At 39.0% G+C, this 21,045-nt stretch overlaps 1 protein-coding gene and 1 long non-coding RNA gene across 5 annotated transcripts in view; one reads left to right on the top strand and one right to left on the bottom strand.

The window, feature by feature from the left end:
- Positions 1–21,045, top strand: part of LOC106027407 (uncharacterized) — an 85,071-nt gene that overhangs the window by 777 nt on the left and 63,249 nt on the right. The window contains exons 1-3 of one of the 2 annotated variants that reach the window (XR_010048831.1): positions 1,734–1,864; positions 7,114–7,244; positions 16,180–16,323. This is a non-coding gene — a long non-coding RNA (uncharacterized LOC106027407). Of the gene's footprint in view, positions 1–1,733; positions 1,865–7,113; positions 7,245–16,179; positions 16,324–21,045 lie in introns of those variants that run through there. The other variant, XR_002790907.2, reaches the window with a different exon arrangement.
- Positions 1–21,045, bottom strand: part of Rgs4 (regulator of G protein signaling 4) — a 29,791-nt gene that overhangs the window by 5,236 nt on the left and 3,510 nt on the right. For 2 of the 3 annotated variants that reach the window (XM_003468614.5, XM_013151213.3), the window contains exon 1: positions 1,515–1,696. The exons of the other annotated variant lie outside the window; for it this stretch is intronic. In XM_003468614.5, coding sequence (XP_003468662.3) covers positions 1,515–1,558 — 44 coding nt within the window. In that variant the 5' untranslated portion in view covers positions 1,559–1,696. Of the gene's footprint in view, positions 1–1,514; positions 1,697–21,045 lie in introns of those variants that run through there. 3 annotated transcript variants of the gene reach the window in all.

Raw genomic sequence — 21,045 nt, 5'->3', positions numbered from 1 at the left:
ATTCCAAGATGATGATGTAAATGTATCATGATTCAGTGAAGATAAAAATTATCACATCTCCATGTGCCACCTCTACCTGAGATCCAACAGTTACCGAGCAAGGCAGGGTCATTATATGAACTAGAAGTAAGTGTAGCGATACCTTTATAACATAAAACAACCATGAAAATAAAAATTCAAGTGACTTCAGGAGACAAGAGATTTTTTAAAAATCCAAATTTGGCCCTCACTCTACACCCATGATCCTTATGACCTTGAGCAGTTAAGGTCCATCGGGTGCTTCCACCCTGCTGGTAATGAGATGGGTCAATAACTGATAGGCTAAGGTGCAGGGGGAGAAAAGAGCAGCTCACAGCTGACACTAAGTTTCCCTCCTCAATTAGCTATTTAATTAATTCTTTGAAGGTAGGGTTCTAGGACAGTCTCTCAGCTACCTCCCAAAGTATTTACAGAGCAGAACTTTCACCTGGCACTGCTATATTTTGCATGGTTAATTTGTATGTAACTTAATCAAAGTTTGGAGTAATTTGTTCTACCAATTCAGGAAAACCATGCCGAGGGTGAGATGTGTTTATTAACCACTCCTCTGCAAGACCCACCTAATTCAACACTTTCAGCCTCCTGAGTGACAGAATATAGACAAGGTAAACTCGGAAACACCCAAGAGACCAGTTTTTTGTGATTATTTTCAAATTGAAATATATAGTGATTTCTATTTGTAGGTTCACTGTAATATTAAATAATGTAATATACACTTATTTTGTGTTTCCTTTCCAATTAGCCAATATATGAGCATTCTCTAAAATCTTTTATTTTTACATTTTTTTAAAGTCAAACACAAATCTTTAAGGTCCTCTTTTAAATTAGTAATATATTGATAAAACATGTTTAAGATAAGCTTTCTATAAAACTCTTAACTGGCTTGTTATGTTCAATACTTTTCACCCGTCACTCACTTCAGAAATTAGAGGTAAGGCAGAGAGCAGGGATGTCTGGCTTTCAAACTTGTGTCACATTTGTTTAGAGGAACAAAGAGTGAAGGACACTGCAGCACTGCGTGGAAAGTGTGGTGCTTTTCTAATTATGAAGCCAAACCTCCATCTGGGCTGTCTTCTTTTGAATACTATCTAATATGTGTTATCAGAAAGTACAGTGCTGTGATCCTATGTACCCAAGTGATGCACAAATCACAACTTTAACCCCAGACAAAGGTGGAACCACATTGTAACTCCAAACTTCAAGTTACTTCTTAATTCAGACTGCCTAGATTCAAGCACCTGTCTGTAAGGTCAAAATAGGTCTAAAACCTGGAGCCATAAAAACACATAGGTACCAAAATTTGGGGAACATTGCTTTCTAAGTCACAATAGCTCTTCTGAGAGGAAAGATAAGATACTACTGCCCTCCTGATCACACTGTTTAATTCCAAAGAACCAGCATGGTAAGTACAGCATGCAAGGAACTGAGAAAGTCTCTCCAAAACTTTAACATGGTTAGTGGCAGGAAAGTCTCACCTCTTCAGGCAGGAAGCCGGCAGCCCTGCAAGTCCTTTGCACATTTTGTTGAATGGTGTTATATTCGCAGACAGGAGAGAAATGCTGCAGAAGGAGCTGTGGTTTCTATTTTGAGTTCACGTTGCCTCTTTTCTGCAAAGATGCTGTCAGAATCCTCTGAGCGTCTCCCTCCTGAGCCTGCAGAGGTCTCTTTTATAGCCCAGCCACACTGATCTAGCCAATCAGATGGCAGCTCTGAAGCCTGTGCTCCTGTGTCTCCCCTGCCTCTCCAGCCCATGGAAGACATAAGGAAGAAAAGACTGACGCATCTCCGATGCAAAGCAACCAAGCAGAGAAAATCCTCTTGCAAAGTAGGCAGACAGAAAAATAATTTTGTTCTTGGCATTTCTACCAGTATGTGGGGTTTTTCTAGAGAAGGAGTTGGGAGAATCTAATGTACTGCGCAGTGTGGGCTTTGTTCATTTGTCTGTTAAAAAAAATCAGGAAAGTTGCATCTTGGAAAGATGCCAGTAGGTAATCTGAAGCAATATACTTCCTCTTTTACATTGGAAATAATTTACTTGGTCTGAGTTCTGAGGTCTTATGTTCATTGTTTCCAAACGGGAGTTGGTAGGTTCATAGTTCCCAGGCAGTGATTCGCAGAAGTCTATTTCCTGGTTATTAAGCTCACAGCCATGGGGAAAAATTCCTGGGTGTAAGATTGGTAAATGCCCTGAAGCATTAACAAAACAGCCTAGGGAAAACAGATTCCCTACCTCTGTAGTCAGCTTGACTGTGAAATATATTTCTAAAAATCTTGCTAAGGATAGGATTCAGCCCAGCAATGACAATCTCTCCTGTATATGCCTGCCTTCTGCAAGAAATCTCAGACAGCAGCTTGAGGACCAGAGAAGAGAGGAGATGAACAATCTAGCCACCAACTTGCATTAGTATGTGAATCTTATGCTTTGTGTAACTCTAAGTTTCCAAACTGCAGAAAACAAAGGAAACAGAAAGTGATGATGATGATGATGATGATGATGATGATGATGATGAGAGAGAGAGAGAAAAAATGAATGAATTTGCCTTTCATATTTCTAGTCTTCAGAAAAATATTCAGGCCTGCAGGTGCTTCAGAACATCTGGATAATCAGTATGCTTTGCACACAATATCATAAAGCAGTACATTAAAATTCATGCAAGTGTCTCACATTTTATGGTTGTAGCTCAAATACCCACCTCAGCGTTACCAAGGGATCTTTAACTGAAAAACTGTGACTGGGAAGAGAAAATGAATTACTATGTCTGGCCATAATAGCTTCTGTTTTAAAAGCAGATAGGTACCTGTGCATAGGCTAGAGTGAGCCATATTGTACATGTCAGAAATAGAAATATCAATGATTTAGACAGAGAAGGTAAAAAAACAAATGGATTCCAGTGATTCATTGTACCAAGACTGTAGAAGGAAAATGGTAAACAGCAGTTTCTCTGTTTGTCTCCCCATGCGTCCATGTCCCCAAATGTCCTACATTATTACCTCCTTCTGTTCAAGGGAGATTCCCACCTCTTCCAGAGCAAGGAGGATAGACAGATATTAAAAAAAAAAAAAAGACTGGAGAACTGTAATCTTTAGATCATGAATTTAAATCACAGGAAAAAGTCCTTAGCCTTTCCCCTGAAGACAGAAAAATATTTATTAGATTGACTACTGAATGACTTTTCCTTGAGTTATAACATGGAACAAGTGAAAGTTGCTAGCCACCCTTGGCAATGAAGTAGAAGAGACTGCAGCACAGTGTAAAATGTAAGAGGCCACCAGAACAGGAAAGGGGACCCTGTGGGGAGATGGAGAAGGCATAGCTAGCATCAAAGCAGAGAGATTGATTTTTAAAAGGTAGAAGGCTACTCAAAGATAGGCCAGAGTCTTCTTTGTTTACATAGGCACCTAACAAAGTAATCACTCAAATCCCTGGAGTTTAGGAACATGAGTAAAGACCCAAAGGATTTACTCAAGCCTGAAAAAGCCATGACAAGAACTTCATGTCTGGGACCCGGAATCCGGCAATCGTGGTTTATCCTGGGCAGAACACACTTTACAAAATGAACTGGTCTGATGCCTTCACTTTACCAAAAAGAAAGCAAAAACCCAGAGAAGGAAAGAGATTTGACAAGATCATAGCTTCTTGATGAGGCTGGATCCAGATCCAGGTTTCTTGATATTAAATTATCCAGATTTTCTATTATGCTTTCCTGTCACTCAACAGCCTTATCAAATGAGATAAACTGTGTAAACAGAGATATTTCTAAACTGTAAAGTGCTGGTCAAACAATTTTTATTGTTAGGTTTGACACAGTCAATAACAAAACCAGTGTTAATTTTCTACATTTTCTTTGAGGAACTTGCATGCTGCCACGTCTTCTCTGGGTTTGGGAAGAGAATTGCTTGTAGACCTTGTGTCTCTGGTTCTCAGTTAAACCAAGTCTTTTTAGCCCCGCTTGGTTCGTATGTTTTATATTGATTTGCTTTTTGGATGATGATTTCTTGCTTGCAAGATATTAAATCTTTTAAAGACTGCTTGAAAATGAATCTCAGAAATTAACTTGTTTCTCATGCCGGGACTCACTGATTGCATTGAGGAGGCGAGGGCTGGTACATCATGATGCCTTTACAGCATCCCACCTTTCTCTGACATGCACAATGCTATTATGCTTCAGTTTGTCATTCCTGGGTGATGCCAATAATGTGGAAGAGCTTAGCTCTCAAAACATCTATTTGTATCTATTCATTTGTTTAAGACATGTCTTTTGATCTGTCTTAAACATATTTGCTGGGTGACAGGTACTCTTTGAAGAGCACATTTATATGGTGGAATAGAAAAGGTCTCCACCCTAGTGAAACGCTCAGAGGATAGAATCAGAAAAGACTGTGGCAAGGACTTGTAAGCTATGATATAGAGGCTGGATCTTATCAAAGAGCAACAGAAATCCACAGAATCACTAACACAGTGAAAAGGCATGACCTATGATCATACTGGCTATTGCAAGTGAAACGATTGAAGTAGATGGCCGGAATATGGATGTAAAGAGACCAGTTGTAGGTTATTTTGAACCCTAGTTCATCCATTTGTCCACTGCAGCATGGAGAATTATCTTACAAAGTGGGATTTATCAGACACTAAAGAAGACATTCTGCTAGTCCCTGGTAACCTAAGTGGTCTGTGTTTTTGAGGAGCAAATTCCCTGATGGGAGAGAAGGTTGAATAACTGGAAAACACCAGTCTGAGTGCTGTCATTATAAACTCATTAGAGAATGGAGAATAGGTTTAACCCTCAGAATTAGGAGATTGTTAAAGGATGAATACAAATGTAGTCACTGCACAAAGAAGCCAAAAGCATTATACTGCAGAGTACCATAATTATTGCTATTTTTTACTGTGTGTCAGCTGTACAAGGAATGATTTTCAGCACCTTATATCAATTAATTCAGCTACTGTCCACAATCAATCCTGAGAGAATGATTCACATTTTTTTGATGAGACATAGGTTTAAATAACTTACATGAGGTTACACATCTAATTGGTGGTGACCCTTTGCTAGTTCAGACAGTCTGATTTCAAGGTCTCTCTTACTCACCTTTGTGATTATGGCCATTAAATATGCAAGAAAAGGAGCTGTTTGGAGATGAAGTGTTTAGCATTATTGAGCCTTTGAGGGAGAACGAGAGAGAAAAAACAAGGCTGCACAGATACTCTGAAAACCAGAGTGTTTCCTGTTGTACTAAAGACCAGAATTTATTCTGCAGCTGGTGGAGCTTGTGGGCTAATCACAGTAGTTAAGATGATCAGATTAGTGCTTGAGAAAGAGGACTCGGGAAACAGGAATGCACTGTATGTGGAAGAAACTGACAAAAAAGTTTTAAGACTATTACAATAGGCCATTGTGAAATGTGATAGTAATAATAATGTCAACAAAGGTAATGATGAGAATCAAATGAAGTAACACACATAAAAAAGCTCCTTTCCCCTCTGCTTGGGGAAAACATTTCTCAAACACTTAATGGGGTCTAACACAAGGAAGCAAGACACTGGTAAGCTTTGGCTCTTTTGCTTTAAACAGGCACCACTTCTTCACCTGGGAGGATATGAGCCAAAACTCAACCTTAGGCAGTATTTGCACCATCTCAGATTACAATTTCCTCTCAGCTTTTTGGAGTCTTTCTCCCTCTTTACTGTTAAGTGTCCTAGATGTCAGTAAAAGATCATGGTTACTGCTTGTTAAGGTTATAAAGCAAACACACTAGGCTGGATGATGTTCTATACCAGGAATAAAAACAAGGACTTTTCCAGTATGTGTTAATTTTTGAGAAATATCTTTGTCTGCATAAAGCTTTGTAGGCACCTACAGTAAACCAAGGAATTGAGTCCTGACACTTGATAATAGCAGGTGATATACCACTTGATTGTACTGGAAGGACAGTAACACAATTAACTCGGTCAGGGAGATCTTTCCCAAGAAGTAGGGGAAGAATCAAATTAGCCCTATTCCGAAGATTAAATCTTCCCTCTGCAGAGCTTAGCTCAAGATAGAAGCAGCAGTTTCATAAAGAGTTCATTTGCATTGCGTGGTTGGAAAGAGCCTGGGTGGTGTGATGGAAAGTGCTTGAACTTCCCTGGAGGTGGACCTGGATTCTAATTCTAGCTCCTCCACAGACTAGCTGGGGAACCTGGGCAAGCTAGAGTAACCTTTCTGACTTTAGCTTCCTTAAGTGCCCTGGATCCCCACTTGTCCTCTGATTAAAATTTTAACTCAGCATAATATTCCAGTATTTTCATCATTGATCCTAATCCACAAGTCCATCTGTCCTTCCATTCTGTTCTTCATCAAGGTCTATCTTGCAGTCAACCTCAAGTTCTGTATATATGCTCTACTCATCTATGTATTGCCCTACTCTGTGTCTTGGGCCATGCTGTGCTGGTTAACTTGAAGGTCATCCTCACAATACCATGTCAAATTCAGGCTTTCTACTTTTCAATAGTAATAAATTGATCCCCCCTTCTGTTTTCATCTAGCACTGTGTGTTTACTCTTTAGATTTGATTGTGTTGTATTTGAGAGTAAGATCAGTTTGTCAATGATTTATATTGAGCACCTCCTGCATGTCTGTGAAAAATGATCATTTTTGAGATATTAATGTAATAAACATACACTGACACCCAAATGGTCTGGGCTCCATGCTGGGCACCAGGGATAGATCCAGACCCTCCACCTTTTGATTTTACACTACATTTTGGAGGATAGACGGGCAAAAACTTCTGGTTTAATCATACATTCTTAATAGTGGGGGTACATTGTGAGAGATGTGTTATTAGGTGATTTTTTCATGGTGGGACCATCATAAAATACACTGATACAAACCAAGATGGCTAGGACATGAGTACATAATGAAATTTTATGAGATCATTGTTGTAGGTGTATACACCATCCATCACTGACCAAAATATTGTTATGTAGTTCATGATTATATGTGGACCAATAAGTAAAAATTACAAATTGGTTATGTGCTTTGAAGAAAAGAAAAACACTGGTAACTTCAGAAATAATCAGCACTGACATTTTTACAGAATGAAGCAGACCTTCTATAAGGATGAAATAGGAGCTAGTCGTGTCAACAAAGGAACATCTTGAACAGAACAAAGCTTGTGCTTTGAAGCAGAAAGAGGTTGATTCCCGAGACCACAGTGGCTAGATTTTGGTGAGTAGAGCAAAAGTATCAGAAGATGAGGTTGAAGAGTTTGATAAAAATCAGAAAATAAAAAGTCTTGTATCTTGTTAAAGGATTGAACTTAGATTTATCTACACTGAGAAGGAATGATATGTGCCATTTTAATGCCTATATTTCATGGCTGTCCTATAGACAATAGAATGCAGGATATCAAGAGTCTGTAGAAAACTAAAGCAGTTATCTAAATAAGGGATGGTTAGGGCCTGAACCAAAGAGACAAACATATCTGGTCTCTAAACTTGAAGAGCTTTTTTTCTAACAGAGAAAAATCATTAACTGAACCATTTACTGATCCGTTAACTTAGCAAAATGCTCAGCATTCCAAAATAACAATGGTTGTGTGTGCTAGGAAAACAGAAAAGAGAAACAAGAATTGTTGATGGAGGTCAACTGAGTTTGGAATGTATTCAGTTTGGTGATGCTTACGCAGAATGTTATGTGAGCCTCACATCCTCTTGAACAACTTCACTATCCTGGTTGTGGACTATTTAAATTTTAAAAGCATGGCTGGGGTCAAAAAAAACAAGGAAAATGTAAGATTCCCAGACAAAAGAACTCTCCAGGGATGATTCCACGCGAAGCAGAGAGAAGACAAACAGGAAGCAATGTCACCAGCTAGAACAGGTCCTAGTATAAATTTACAGGCAAAAGTCTGAATTGGACAACAAAAAGGAACACAGCTTAGACAAAGATTGAACAGGTCTCTTAACAAAGGAAAGTGAGAAAAGATAGGCAAAAGGCTTCATCTTGAGGATTTGAAAGAAGCACGGGTCTCAGCTTGAAGATCAGACTGACTCATTCATAAATAATGGACACCAGTTTTATGGGGTGTTGCCATAGGCTGGGGATCCAGTTGATCATTATTTTAGTCCTTGTTTTGCAGCTCATGAGGAACCCTCCTAGCGTGAGAGTCTCTTCTGTTCCCATGGAATTACTATCTTTGTGGCAGTATCAGTTATGTGAGGGCCTACTTTTCCTGGAACACAAGTGACTACAGATTTAAGACAATGGCTGAAGACTTTCAGGCATCACCCTGGAAGGGGGAAGATATCTAGAACCGGATGTTGTAAAAGTTGATATATACGTGCTTCCATAAATCCTGAGAATTAATTTGTTTACTCTGATCTTGATGTTCTTAGTCTTGAAATGACATGATAGGCTAAGAAAATATAGGGCTAGTAAACTTATTTTGTCAACTTTTCATAAACGATTATTGTGTCTATTATCCAAAAGTTTAAGACAATAAAGAATGTAAAATAAAAGTCAATCTTTTTTCTACTGTAAGCTCAGTAGAAGAATTATGGTTTTAACAAAAACCATTGTAAGTCCCTGCCTATCTTGGAAGAAAATATAAATTTTGCTTTTAACTAGTAGCAGGTAAAGTGTCCAAGAATTTATCCCCTAGCCCTAAGGAAGGATCTGATTGTCCTATGTCACCAACACGTTCTTTGGTTAGCTCTCTCTGTAATCTGTGTTATAATACATTTATTTATATGTATATTTATTTAGATACTCAAACTCTAAGTTTTTCTGAGGCTTGTGAATTTTCATTTTTGTTATACAAGAAGGATTTGGGGAAACTTCTGATGGTAAACAACAACAACAATATCCATAACAATGAGGAAATGATGCCTCTCCGAAAAAGAGCAGACTTTCTATTTAGTTCAGACTGGCAAAATGAAAGGATGAATTGGAAGGTTTGTTTTCCACTTCCAATTTTTTTTGCTTTGTTTGAATTTTTAGCTTTTGCTCTGAGCAAGCAGTGATGGTTCAGTAACACACGAGACCTTTCTGAAAGCAGAGAACCAGGCTGATTTCAGACGGTGGCATTGGAAAAGCTACAGACTCACTTGATTCTGCAAGAGATGACAGAGGTCCTTAAGGACAAGAAAGATGAGGCTTCCAAAAGAATCTGAAGGCTGTGGATGTGTTCTGTTTTATAATGCATGCTTTGCGTGGGCTGGACACTGGGTTCAATTCCCAGAAGCTCCACACCCCACCCCCACACCCACTCTACCCCTCAAACCACTGTTCCCACTTTCCATTTGTTACCTGTGGCCAATTACAATCCAAAAATATTACATGAAAAATTTCAGAAACAATTCATACATTTTCAACTGTATGCTATTTTGAGCCAGGTGCTGAAATCTAGTGCTGTCCCTTTCTGTCTCACCAGGAACATGGTTCATCCTTTCACACAGCACAGTCAGGCTATCTGTGAGTCAGTAGCTGTCTCGGTTACGGGATAGATTGTCACAGGATTACAGTGCTGGTGGTCAAGTGATTCTCATTTTACTTAACAATGGTTGTAAGGTGTAAGAGTAATGATATAAAAGAGGCCCCAGGGCATAAAACATGGAAGAACCGATAACTCTGGTACCTCTGCATGTAGCAACGTTGCAGGGAGTACAGAATAATACATCACGCTTTCAAGCATCCACTGGGGTTTTGGAACACACTCACCTTGGATAGGGGGTAGGGTCGCTACATTGCCATCAGCAGTTTTTACTTAATCCTCACCTCATCTTGTTCAGTATCTTACTGATGTCATCTCCTTGTTTTCCCCACCAATTCAGGTTTTTGCATTTTCTCGGTTTGTGTTTCATTATTTCCCCTATTCCTGCAGTTTCTTAACCTACCTCTTTACAGATGCTAATTTTGGCTCCTGGCCTCATTCTCACTCTTCAGCCCTGGGCTTTTGCTGTAGGTTTACACCATTCTGTTGTGCTCAGTAACTCGTAATAATTGCTAATCTCTACAGACTGTTTCACATACCCTAATGGCTTCCTCACAGCACAGGTATCATTACTTTTCCATTTTGCAGATGAGAGATTTAAGACACAACGAGGTTAGTAATTTATTAACACAACCAAGGAATAATAGGGCAAGATTGAAGTTCAGGCTGATTGGCTCCCAAGTCAAGTCCTTCACCTCACGTGATGCCACCAGTTTGCTTGCCCATTATCAGCTGACAGAAGTCCCCTCCCTCATGGGCTTGCTTGTTCTGATGAGAGTTATATATGCATATTGCTTCCTTCCTTCAGGGCTACCAGATGATGGGGTCAATTTTGCTGTGTCGGTGAATTAACCTTCCTATGTCCACTTCTAATTTAATGACCTTGATCTTCAGTCTTCAACTGGAACTGCAATAACTAAGTCATCAACATAAAGGCAAGACAAGAAGGGAAAGATAATTCTATTAGTCTTGTAAATTCACACAGTACTTCCTAGCAGTAGAAGAATCCCTTCAAGTATAAACCCTTAAGAGTTTCATTTTAAAAAATTATCTTTGGCCTGGATAATTAAGTTATGAAGAAGTAATTATATCTGTTTCTATAAAGGTCATGTCTTAAGAGACACTAAAACAAAAATCCTACATAAAAGAGGCAATTTGAGGAGGGCTTATTAAATTCTAACCCTTATTTCCAGCCTTGGTGTTTGAGCCAGGTAAGATCCACAGAGAAACACTGTCAGGAGTTCTGCTGAGCTTCTGTGTGAAATGTAAACGCACTCATATATATCATGCTATAGGGGCAGCTGCCCTTTGCCTCAAAGGAAACAACAGTGATGGAAAAAAATATAATGCTGTGGTGTTGACTCAGAAATATGATAGGGCTATCCCATAGTATACAGCTCGTGTGCTTTGATTGTTTTCTCTGGAGTGTTGATGGGTCCGTGTTAGTCATAAAATGATCCCAGCCATTTCCTCTTAAAATAACCCTACCATTTCTAAAACACTTCACAGTTCGCAAAGCACTTTTTCCTACATTATCTCATTTGTCTCTCACATCAAACCCAGTGTGTCCAGAAGTGAGATAATTTTCCCTCTCAAAGCTACTCCACCTTCAGCCTTCTTCCCGTAAATCCTCCCCCTCTGAACATTTCTCGCTCCGTTTTGCCTGCTCCTCCCTTACTGCCCTAGTTTAGATCCTCGCTAACCTGTTCTTTGGCACAGATGTACCTCTTTCTTTCTGAAGTGGGAATGTACCTGTCTCAAAGGAGGTTTGCATGGAGAACATTTGTGTGTAATGCAGAGTGACGGATGTCTCTGGGGGAAAGAAGGACAGCTTTCTTTCCTCTTTGGATAGCACTAGAACCTAGGAATGCCCACCATTTTTGGGGTCTTGTATCTGCCACAGTATGGCATACGGTCTGCCACACTGTGATACAGTGGCAGGGTTGACTGGTTGCCACGTGCCTCACAAAGGCTAAAATATTTATTTACTCTGGCCTTTCACAAAATTCTGACTGCTGGTCAACAAGACACAAATAATATCCAACATGTTCTTTCGTATTAATTTTTCTTTATCTAATTCACCCAACAGAGTACTGTCATACTCTGACTCAAAAAAATCAATGCTATTCAGTTCCCACAAAATAAAGATAAAATTCCCTGTACAAAATTACTCAACATGACAGCCAAGTCTCATTTCTATATGAATTTCCAGTCCTTTTACAAAACTGAAATATTTATTTTTAATCTCTTGATGGTCTGTGATTCCATATGGCTGAGGGTTTCTTTTTTTTAATCTAGATGAAAATCCGTCCTCCAGTCTAGCTTCCCAAGTTCACTGCCCCTAATCTTTAAGGTCAATATTCCTATAGGAATATCTTTTTAAATTCTTGGTTACAAGGAGGCCTGCTTGTTTACATGTTTGTAAGCATTTTGATCACTTCATATATGGTAAAAGTGAGTTATTTCTAACACAAATTCTAATTTTATATATACTGCTATTCTTTCTTTTGCTATTCTGTAAACTTACTGGTGATGAGCAGTGATTGCCATTCAATTCTTGGTGAGCCTACTGGTTTCTAGCATGTATCTTGATCCTAACAGGATTAAGTTAGAGTTGTTGAGTGAATAAGTCTGTGGATAAAAATTACTATAGCTCCATTTACATATGAGAAAACTAAAAGATAAGATGAATTTAGTCAGAGTACATTAGGTTATGCTGCAGTAACATTCAGTCCACTCCCAAATCTCAGTATGCTTATAAGAAAAAAGATTTATTTCTTGTTCATGCTGCATTTTGACATAGAAAATACCAAAGGTAGCTATGCTCTCTATTGTCTTGACCACAGGGTCTAGGCTGTTGGTTCAGTTCTGTTTGTAAGTATTTTTGTTTTTCTTGCTAGAGAGGAAGAGAACAGAGCAAAATATGCTTTACCTTTGGAAGCTTTTGTGCAGAAGTCGCACACATTAGTTCAGTTTATATTTCATTGTATTTTATTGGCCAACTGGATGTCAAAGAGGGAGCTAGTTATAATCTTCCCCTAAGAAGGGCAGCAAATATTTTTAAATAATAAAAAAAAATCCACTACAAGGAGTTTAAATGATTGATCCAAAAAGATAGCACAATTAGCAAATGGCAGAATAGGGATTTGAAAAGAAATCACTTGATTTGTAAATCTAGCTTCTTTTTCCATTCATCATAAAGCAGACTGACAGAGACTATATTAACGGCTGTGTCCTATTTAAACTGGATTGACCCACCTAGACTAGCTAAAGGAAGAGAACAAATGAAAGATTGCTCAGGTTGGTTCTTTCAGTGATCACTATCAGACAATCAATTACTACATCCGTAGATGGAAGTACAGGAAGTGACAACTTCCGTTACTGTTGATTGCCTTAAAAGGATCCTAGCAGCAAGGAAAATACTGTAAATGGGATGCCATTACCTGCATTTGGGAGTAAAGGGCCATTGGAAGTTTGACAGCACTGGGATTAAAGATACATGTATAAGGCTGAGAGCGATATTGTGCATGTCTGTCTTTTAGGTTTTATTAATTTTTCTACTAATGGCAAAATTATATGAATTACTCAATACAAGCTGAGAAAATTTCTGGCCCTTTCTATGGCAAATTTATCATGGAGATAGGTATGCTTCCTGATCTCACAGAGATTATGGTGTATGCAACACACTGACGCTAGGTAACATCATTTCAAGAGCACCGAAAGCATAAAAGGAGGAACAGAGTTGGAATGAGCAGCATCAGCGCTCTGAAAAGATCCTTTCAAATGCCTTTTACTGTTTTTGTGAGCTTTCCTCCCAGCTTGTAAGTGCCTTTGCTTCTAATCACCTGCACCTGACTCCCCTTTGAAGGATTTAGCAGGTATATTGGTCAGTTTTTCTGTTGCTGGACATGACACCCAGCTCTCACAACTTACAGGAGAAAACGTTGAATTTAGCTATGGATTGGGGGATTTAGTTCCTAGTAGACTGGCTCCAAGGTAAGAACATCATGCCTAGGCCAGATGCTTAGTCTGTGGCAGCTGAGGAGCAGAGCAGGGAAACAGTACCATACAGGACCAGTACAGAGATAGTATATAGAACCCAACGCTATTCCTCCATGACCTACTAAGATAATGTACAGCCAAAAGTGTGATCTGCTAATCTGCTAAGCATTTCTTAATTCAGCGAAGTTGTCAATCAGGATTACTGGTTGCAGCCTGCAAGTGTAGATCAAAGAGTAACCTAAAAGTTTTAATGTTCTTGCCCACTAATTGGTTGGAGAATCTAAACCAGCGATGGTGAATCCTTCAGAGCTTTCAATTATACTATCAGTGCATTGCAGTGTGTGTGTGCCATAGGACTATCAGTACTGGTCTAAGCATTCAACTTCCTTGACTTCCCAGGACACAACACTGGGGGGATAATTTTGCTACATAGTTCTGCTGAGTCCCCTTGATCAGGCTGAGCTGAGCCTTTGATGACTATATCCCTTCTAGATGTCATGGCCACTGACAGACACCCAACTATAAAGAGCATAATTGACCAGTGGCTCCAGCTGCTCATCCTGAACTCTGCTGACCCTGAATCACTGCTTTTGTGCTAAGGTCACATTTGCCCAAGCTGCTCCCAGCTGGTAACTGAGTGTGGCGGGGGTTCCTAGGCTGTCTGTTCCTGAGAGACACTGGGCTCCACTGACAGATAGCTTTGGCTTAAGGACAGCTTAGCAGTTTCAAAAATTCTCCTTAGATTGGACAGCAGTCTTAGATGTTCCCCTAACCTCTCTACCATTCTCCTGTACAGGAGTTCAGACCAGCATCAGAGCATCATGTTCTGCTGATTACTCTTTCCTTCCTTTGATACTCAAAGATGGTAGGCATTTATGGAGTACCACATGTTTGTATATATGTACTGTATATGTTGTGTAATTCTCAAGTCAGGATAAGCATGTATACCTTCTCAACATTTATCATTTCTATTTGATGAAAACATCCAAGATTCCTTCCTTCTAGGTCTTTCAAAATATACTGCATATTATCAATATTTATAGTTAATGGACTATACAATAGAACACAAGAATTTATTTCTCCTCTCTGACTATAACCTAGAACCTGCTGATTCCTCTTTCCTCATCCTTCTGTTTTCCCTACTCTCCCCAGCCTCTGGTAACCACTGTTCTATTTTGTATTGCTATGAAATCCATTTTTCAGGTTCCACATGTGCATTAGATTGTGAGGTATTTGCCTTTCTATACCTGTTTTATTTTTTTGACATAATATCTTTCTATCTTTATTGCCTCAAAAATGACAGGATTTCATATTGTTTTTATGGTTTAACAGTGTGTCATTGTGCGTAAATACCATGTTTGCTTTACTTATTCATCAGTGATGGACATATAGGTAGAATTCGTTTCTTGGCTATTCTGAACAGTTCTATAATTTCATATATAATTGTATGTGTATTTCTCTATAAAATCCTCAAATGCTTAATCCCAAACTGGTATCTGCTTTTCAGCAGATCCAGAGAAGCACACTGAGCTTCCCCACTAATTCTTACCCTAATACTAGCCTTACATATTTCTTGGTTTTCCCTGTGAGAATTTACACATGAGTGTTCAAATCAGGATCAGCTTCTGGGAAAAACAATGAAAGATGAAAGATCAAAGGAGAAATAGAACAAAGAGACTCTAACCTAACAACCAGTCATGTTGAGATTTAAAGAATAATAAGCACTAATAGGCAAAGACAGGGTGTTTCATGTAGAAGAAATATCACATCCGAAGGCCAACAGGTAAGAGTGGTACTTTTGGAATCATTGTAAGGTCTAAAAAATAATTAACATACTGAGAGATAGAGGAAGAAGCCAGCTCTGGACAGCCTAGTTGGCCATACCAAGGATTTTTAACTTCCCTTAAGAAGATTATAAAATCATTATAAGAAAAGCAAGGAGATAAAAGATCAGATTTCCATTTTAAGAAGATAACTCCCTTAACTGAATTGTAAGGTAGGATAGAAGTGAGGGGACCAGATAAGAAGTAATACATTGCTCAGTCCAAGGCAGAGGTGAAAATCAACAGCCCACAACTGGTCTTGCTATAGTCAAAGCAAACAATAATTTTTCACTTTTCAAGCATTGTCATATGGACTGTATGTTTCTGTCTTCCTCAAATTCATATGTTGAAACCTTAATAGTCAGTGTAGCAATATCGGGTTTTCAGTTCTTTGGGAAGTAATTAGGTCACTAGGGTGGATGGAACTCGTGCCCTTATTAAAAGGACCCCAGACGTCTCTCTCTCCCTCTTTCCACACCAGGGTATAAGAGAAGTTACCTGTGACTAGATACAGGTCCTTCACCAGAACCAGGCCATACTTATCTGAGACTACCATCCTCCATAACTGTCAGGAGTAAATTTCTGTCATTCGTAAGCCACCTAGAATGTGAAACTTTATGATAGCAGCCCAGACTGAGTAAGACTGTTGTAAAAACAGCAACAGCAGAAATGAAGAACATGTCTGTGGTCATGAAAACTCTAAAATCACTGTTTTACCCTTTATAGGAAAAAAAGTTGCAGACCTAAGACTAGGAAAATGGTAATTAAAATGGAGAAATTTGGTTCAATCAATGAAAAGTTTTGATGATAAAATCAATCCAAAATTTTTATCTGCAACCTCTAGGGGACAAGAAAACAGGACGGATGAAAAATGTGTCCTATGTTTCCAACTTGGGCAGCTGGCTGGACAATAGAACTATGGACTGAGAGAACATAAGATGAGAAGCCACATTGAACGAGCCCACAAATGCTCCACACTGAATCAAAGGTGACTTTTGCTTATTTTAACCAGATTAAATTTAATAGTTTTCAATCCAAGAGTTCAGACTCTACAGATGAGTAAACATCATTCTGTCCCTTAAGCACTGTACAGTAGTCTAACAGGAAAGAGTGACTACTAACATTAAATGTGATACGATACAAAGTAATGTCAGATGGAAGCCATAAGAGAGGACCAATGTACTAAAGAGGAAGAGAAAGACAGAGACAGAGCCAATACCCAAATTTAGGACAAAAACAGGAAGATGTATCATTTGAAGTAAGCCTTGAAGAATGACTAGGACTTCAAGAAATGGAGTACAACTTGAATTAAGCCAAGGATTCTTCTTGCTGCCACACTTAACATAGAAAATAAGGCAAAAAAAATGAATTTTAATCTTAATCATTATCCAATTTATTGCCAATAGTTGCATGTATTAAATTTCTCCTTTTTCTCTACTCTCTAGTCATGTCTCTTCAGTAACCCTGTACCCGGCCTTTAGGCTATTTATATACTCTTCAGATACACAGCTGCCTCAAAAGTCTTGATATTTTCTCTCCCATGCCCTTTCTCCTGCTTCAGCCGCTTGAAGGATGTGGTATTTGATGGTACATGATGAAAGTCTGAGAACCTTGTGGCTAGGCTGTGTGTTGGGTTTAGGGAAGGGGTATACAGGCTTAACTGACCTGCTCAAATGTGCCTTTCCTGTCCTCCCAAAGCAGAAAGGTAGGATGGAATCTGGTGCTTCAGAAAATTTATCAGAAGCCTGGTGGGTGGAAAACGAACAGAATGACTTACAGCCTGTTTCAGGCTACTCTAAATTTATCCTACCAGCTCTTAATAAGAGGTATTATAGTGTGAAATGCAGAAACTGCAACTTCTGGATATAGGGTAAGTGCAGAATTACAAATATCTGAGGAGGAAAAGGGGCTGGCACAACCTGTTTCCTAGACATAAATCGTAACTTTTTGTTGTACTATTGGAGCAGTATTCAACTTTTAGGGGAAAAAGACAAGTCACAGGAGAACTGTTTATAATAGAGGTTTTAAAAAAAAAAAACTTTCAGAATAGGATCTAAATCCAGTGCACACTTGGCTTCAGTTATGTCGCAGCCATTACCCCACATCCTGAGGTCCCTACCTGCTTCACTGATGAATAAGAATCTCTGTCAGTGCTGATTTTCCTCCAAGTCACTGAGTCACCAGAGATTAAATTATGCTTTCCACTCTTTCCCCCCGTAAGGCATTTAGAAAGATTTCTCATTATACATCTTAAAGCTAAGATATTTTTCATTTTAAATTGAAAATGAGTCACAATAATTATTATCTACATTGTTTTGTCCTGATTGCAAGTGAAAAGTATAGTGTAATGGAACATGGCTCTTGTGAAGATAAAGAACAGGTCAGATGTTCTTTATGAACAGATAGATGATTGATAGAAGGATAGATAGATAGACAGACAGACAGATAGGTAAAGGATGGGAAGAAAAAACATCCAGTGTAGTGCAGGTAACCTCAATGTTTCACTCGAAATACAGGTATTACCATGAATTTCATTTTTTAATCCTATCATGATTCTAGCAGCAAAGTTAATTCCCCACCCAAACCTAAAAATAGAAGAGCTATTAATTCCAGTTTTAAATAGTCATTTTTGATCAGTATGTTTTTGGTATGTTAATGCTGGGTAAAAAATGGAATGGAGGGAGATAAGTGTGATCAATGTCTGAAGTTTTCCCCCTGTCCCCTCTTTTTGAAAGACTCTAATTTTATTTAGCACATTACGCCCCTTGTCTCAGTTAGGCACTTGTTTCTGTATCTCTGCCTTCAATCACTACTAACCATCCACAGAACAGGGATATTTTTGGTACCTACTTTATTGTAGACCCTTCCAACTACAAAGATAGAGACTACTTTGATGAGACCATAGCAATAACAATTTATATTTTCAGGCTTTTGTTTCAGGTTTCAAGATGACTTTACAGTTTGATCCACAAAATGTCATCTATTTCCCACCAAGCTGTTTTGTGGCTGTGACAAAATACCCAAGAAAACCACTTTATAAAGAAAGGTTAATTTTGGCTCATGGCTTCAGAGGTTTCAGTACATGATTACCTGGCTCCTGTGCTTTAAGTCTGTGGCAAAGCGGACATGTCATAACGGAAGGACATGGTGGGGTATAGCAGCCCAGTTTGTGACAGTCAGAAAGCAGAGAAAGAGGAAAAGGACCAGAGAGGAACATACTCTTGATCCTGTTTTTTAGATAAGGGAACTGAGGCTCAAAGAAGTCGAGTTAGACAATTATTTAAAAAGCACTCAGTTTTTAAAGTCAGTGTTCTGGTCTGACTCCATCTCTAGTGCTCCTTCCAGTGAACCGCAGCTTCTATTTGCAATGTGGCCCCTTTAAAGCCCCATTAGAGACACACATAGGAATAATAGGGACCTTTCCACAGTGGCTCTCCTATTTCAGTTCACTTTGTAGCAAGATCAAGGGGGAAAATGTACTAGGCTTTTAGAAATTATGCCACTAGAGCATCGTTGATGGAAATTGTGGGTGATTTAATCTGCTTGGAGACACCAAACAGCATCCCACAGCATGTTGCTATGGCAATGCAACTCTTATCTTACTGGCTTTAAACAGAAATATCTCAAGGGCAGTGTAATTAGGTAAGTAGAGCAGTGAGTGTGCGTTCATGAAGTCATTTTCCAATGATTACTGTTTTATTATTGAGCGTGATGTTCATAGGTTCTGCCTAATATGTCAAGTCTATGTGGGGAAAAGAGTGTGTTCATTCTTGTGTGTGCTTGCATATGTGTGTGGTAGGTGGGTGTTGTGGGAGCAGTATTTTAATTAGTATCGACCCCCCCAAACTTCTGTACCAGGTGGCACCATATGGCAGGCTCCCACTCATGCGCAAATATAACAAAATAAGAACATGTGAGGCTGTGAGACACATGCACAACCTCAACCACGCTAATCAGGGGTTATGAGCGTGTTATAGGAACACTGTTCTCTTGTGACTTGTTTTTTTTTTTTTTTTAAAATTAAATTTCAGTGCATCTCAGAATTGTTTGTTCTGATTCTCTCTGACTCAGATCGTTATTCCCAAAAGCTTCTGGAAGGTCTTTTGCTTCTACTTCTAGTGCCCGAAATCCCCACCCACCTACTCAGGCATCACCATGACTTTCTGGGTCCTCTCTGCCCTGAAAATACAGAACTTCCTTGCTGAGTTGAGTATTCATCCTAGAAGAATGTTGCTAAAGAGAGTCTAATTCCTAAGGCCTTATTATGCCTCTCTTCCTTATATGATGGAAAGGATGATAGGAGCTGATTTACTGGGCGAACCAAAGCCTTTATCAGGCACTTCGGGTATTTTCTCAGGTCTTCTATCCTCATAGCAGAGACGAAAAACTGAAGCTCATAAATATTAAAAACAAACTCAAGAATTACATAGTTATTAAGTAGCAGATCTGGAATTTAAAATAAGTGCTGGCTAAACTAAACGTTTTTCTTCTTTCTGCTGTGCCATGATGCCTTACTTACAGAGAACTTTTGTAATTAAGACACTGAAAGCCAATAGCCCATCGCCTCTACCCTGTTTTGATCTGTATTGTGACCACTGTTTCTACTTATTTAGACCAACTGGTTAGTTAGAGCCAGTGGACCTCACCAACATCTGGAGCCATTGTTGATCATGCTGGTGATATGCTATTTGGCCTCATGCTGTGGGGCCTGGTTCCTAACAGGGGATGGTGACTCCTGGCTTAGAGCACTACTCTGTGATCCTCTTCTCTGATTATCACAGAATGGGAAACAGGCCCAATCCCTAACATTTATTTTTTATGACAATTAATATGAGTCCCTCCCTTTGACAATAGCCTAAAGTGCCTTTCAAGGATAAAGCTACTGTACCCTCCTTTTAAAGGTAATTAGCTTGGGCAGGCTTTGTCTTAGTTGTTTTGGGTTTCTCTCCCCTCCTAGGAGCTCTCCTGGGTGGCCACTTGACTTTCCAGCAAAGGACACTGAGACATCCCGACATCACTGAGTGGAGAAGCTCAGGAGGTGTTGTCATGTGGGGAGAAATCAAAATGGGAAATGCTGCTGTATGTCGTAGGTGGTCTGCTACCCTCCCAAATCTTGTTTCATCTTTATTATATCCAATGAAAGTTTCTTTTTTTCTGTGGACTTTCTCTCAAATATTCCAGTTTGCACTTTCCATTTTCTAAATTCAATTGTGTTTATAATCAATAACATAGCAAAGTAGTCATTGAATTTACATAAACTTAAAACTAACATATATCTTAAACTCAATATGCATGTTTTAGAGTTTTATTTATTCATTTGATTCTGGGTATTGTCCACAGCCTCCTGTGAAGCATATATGCTGTCATTGAAGCTCATTCCCAGTCTTATGCATATTTTTATCAATTTTATACTGGATGGCTTGTGTTCTGCATCATACATATTAGTAGAATCCATGCACATAAATTATACAAATACAATCACTGCTTTGCAATAGGCCTGGTCTGTAACATTTATTTGTATGCCTTAGGAGAAAAATACAAAAGGCAGCCCTTGTGTTCGTCTGCAATCTACAGACTCCTTGGGGATCCCTCAGTCTTTTTGACCTGTCTCAGTATTTGCATTGGTGATGCAAAAGAAATATTGGATAAAACTCCTAGTACTTTAGCATGAACCAAGGTACCAAACTTTCCTTGCAGTTATTATATTCTT

The sequence above is a fragment of the Cavia porcellus genome, unplaced genomic scaffold (genome assembly GCF_034190915.1).
Source record: "Cavia porcellus strain 051 isolate PalLab524CR breed Dunkin Hartley unplaced genomic scaffold, mCavPor4.1 scaffold_7, whole genome shotgun sequence".
In the NCBI taxonomy this organism is placed as follows: Eukaryota; Metazoa; Chordata; class Mammalia; order Rodentia; family Caviidae; genus Cavia; species Cavia porcellus.
The sequence above is the reverse complement of the archived record's forward strand: the minus strand, read 5'-3'. Positions and strand labels throughout refer to the sequence as shown.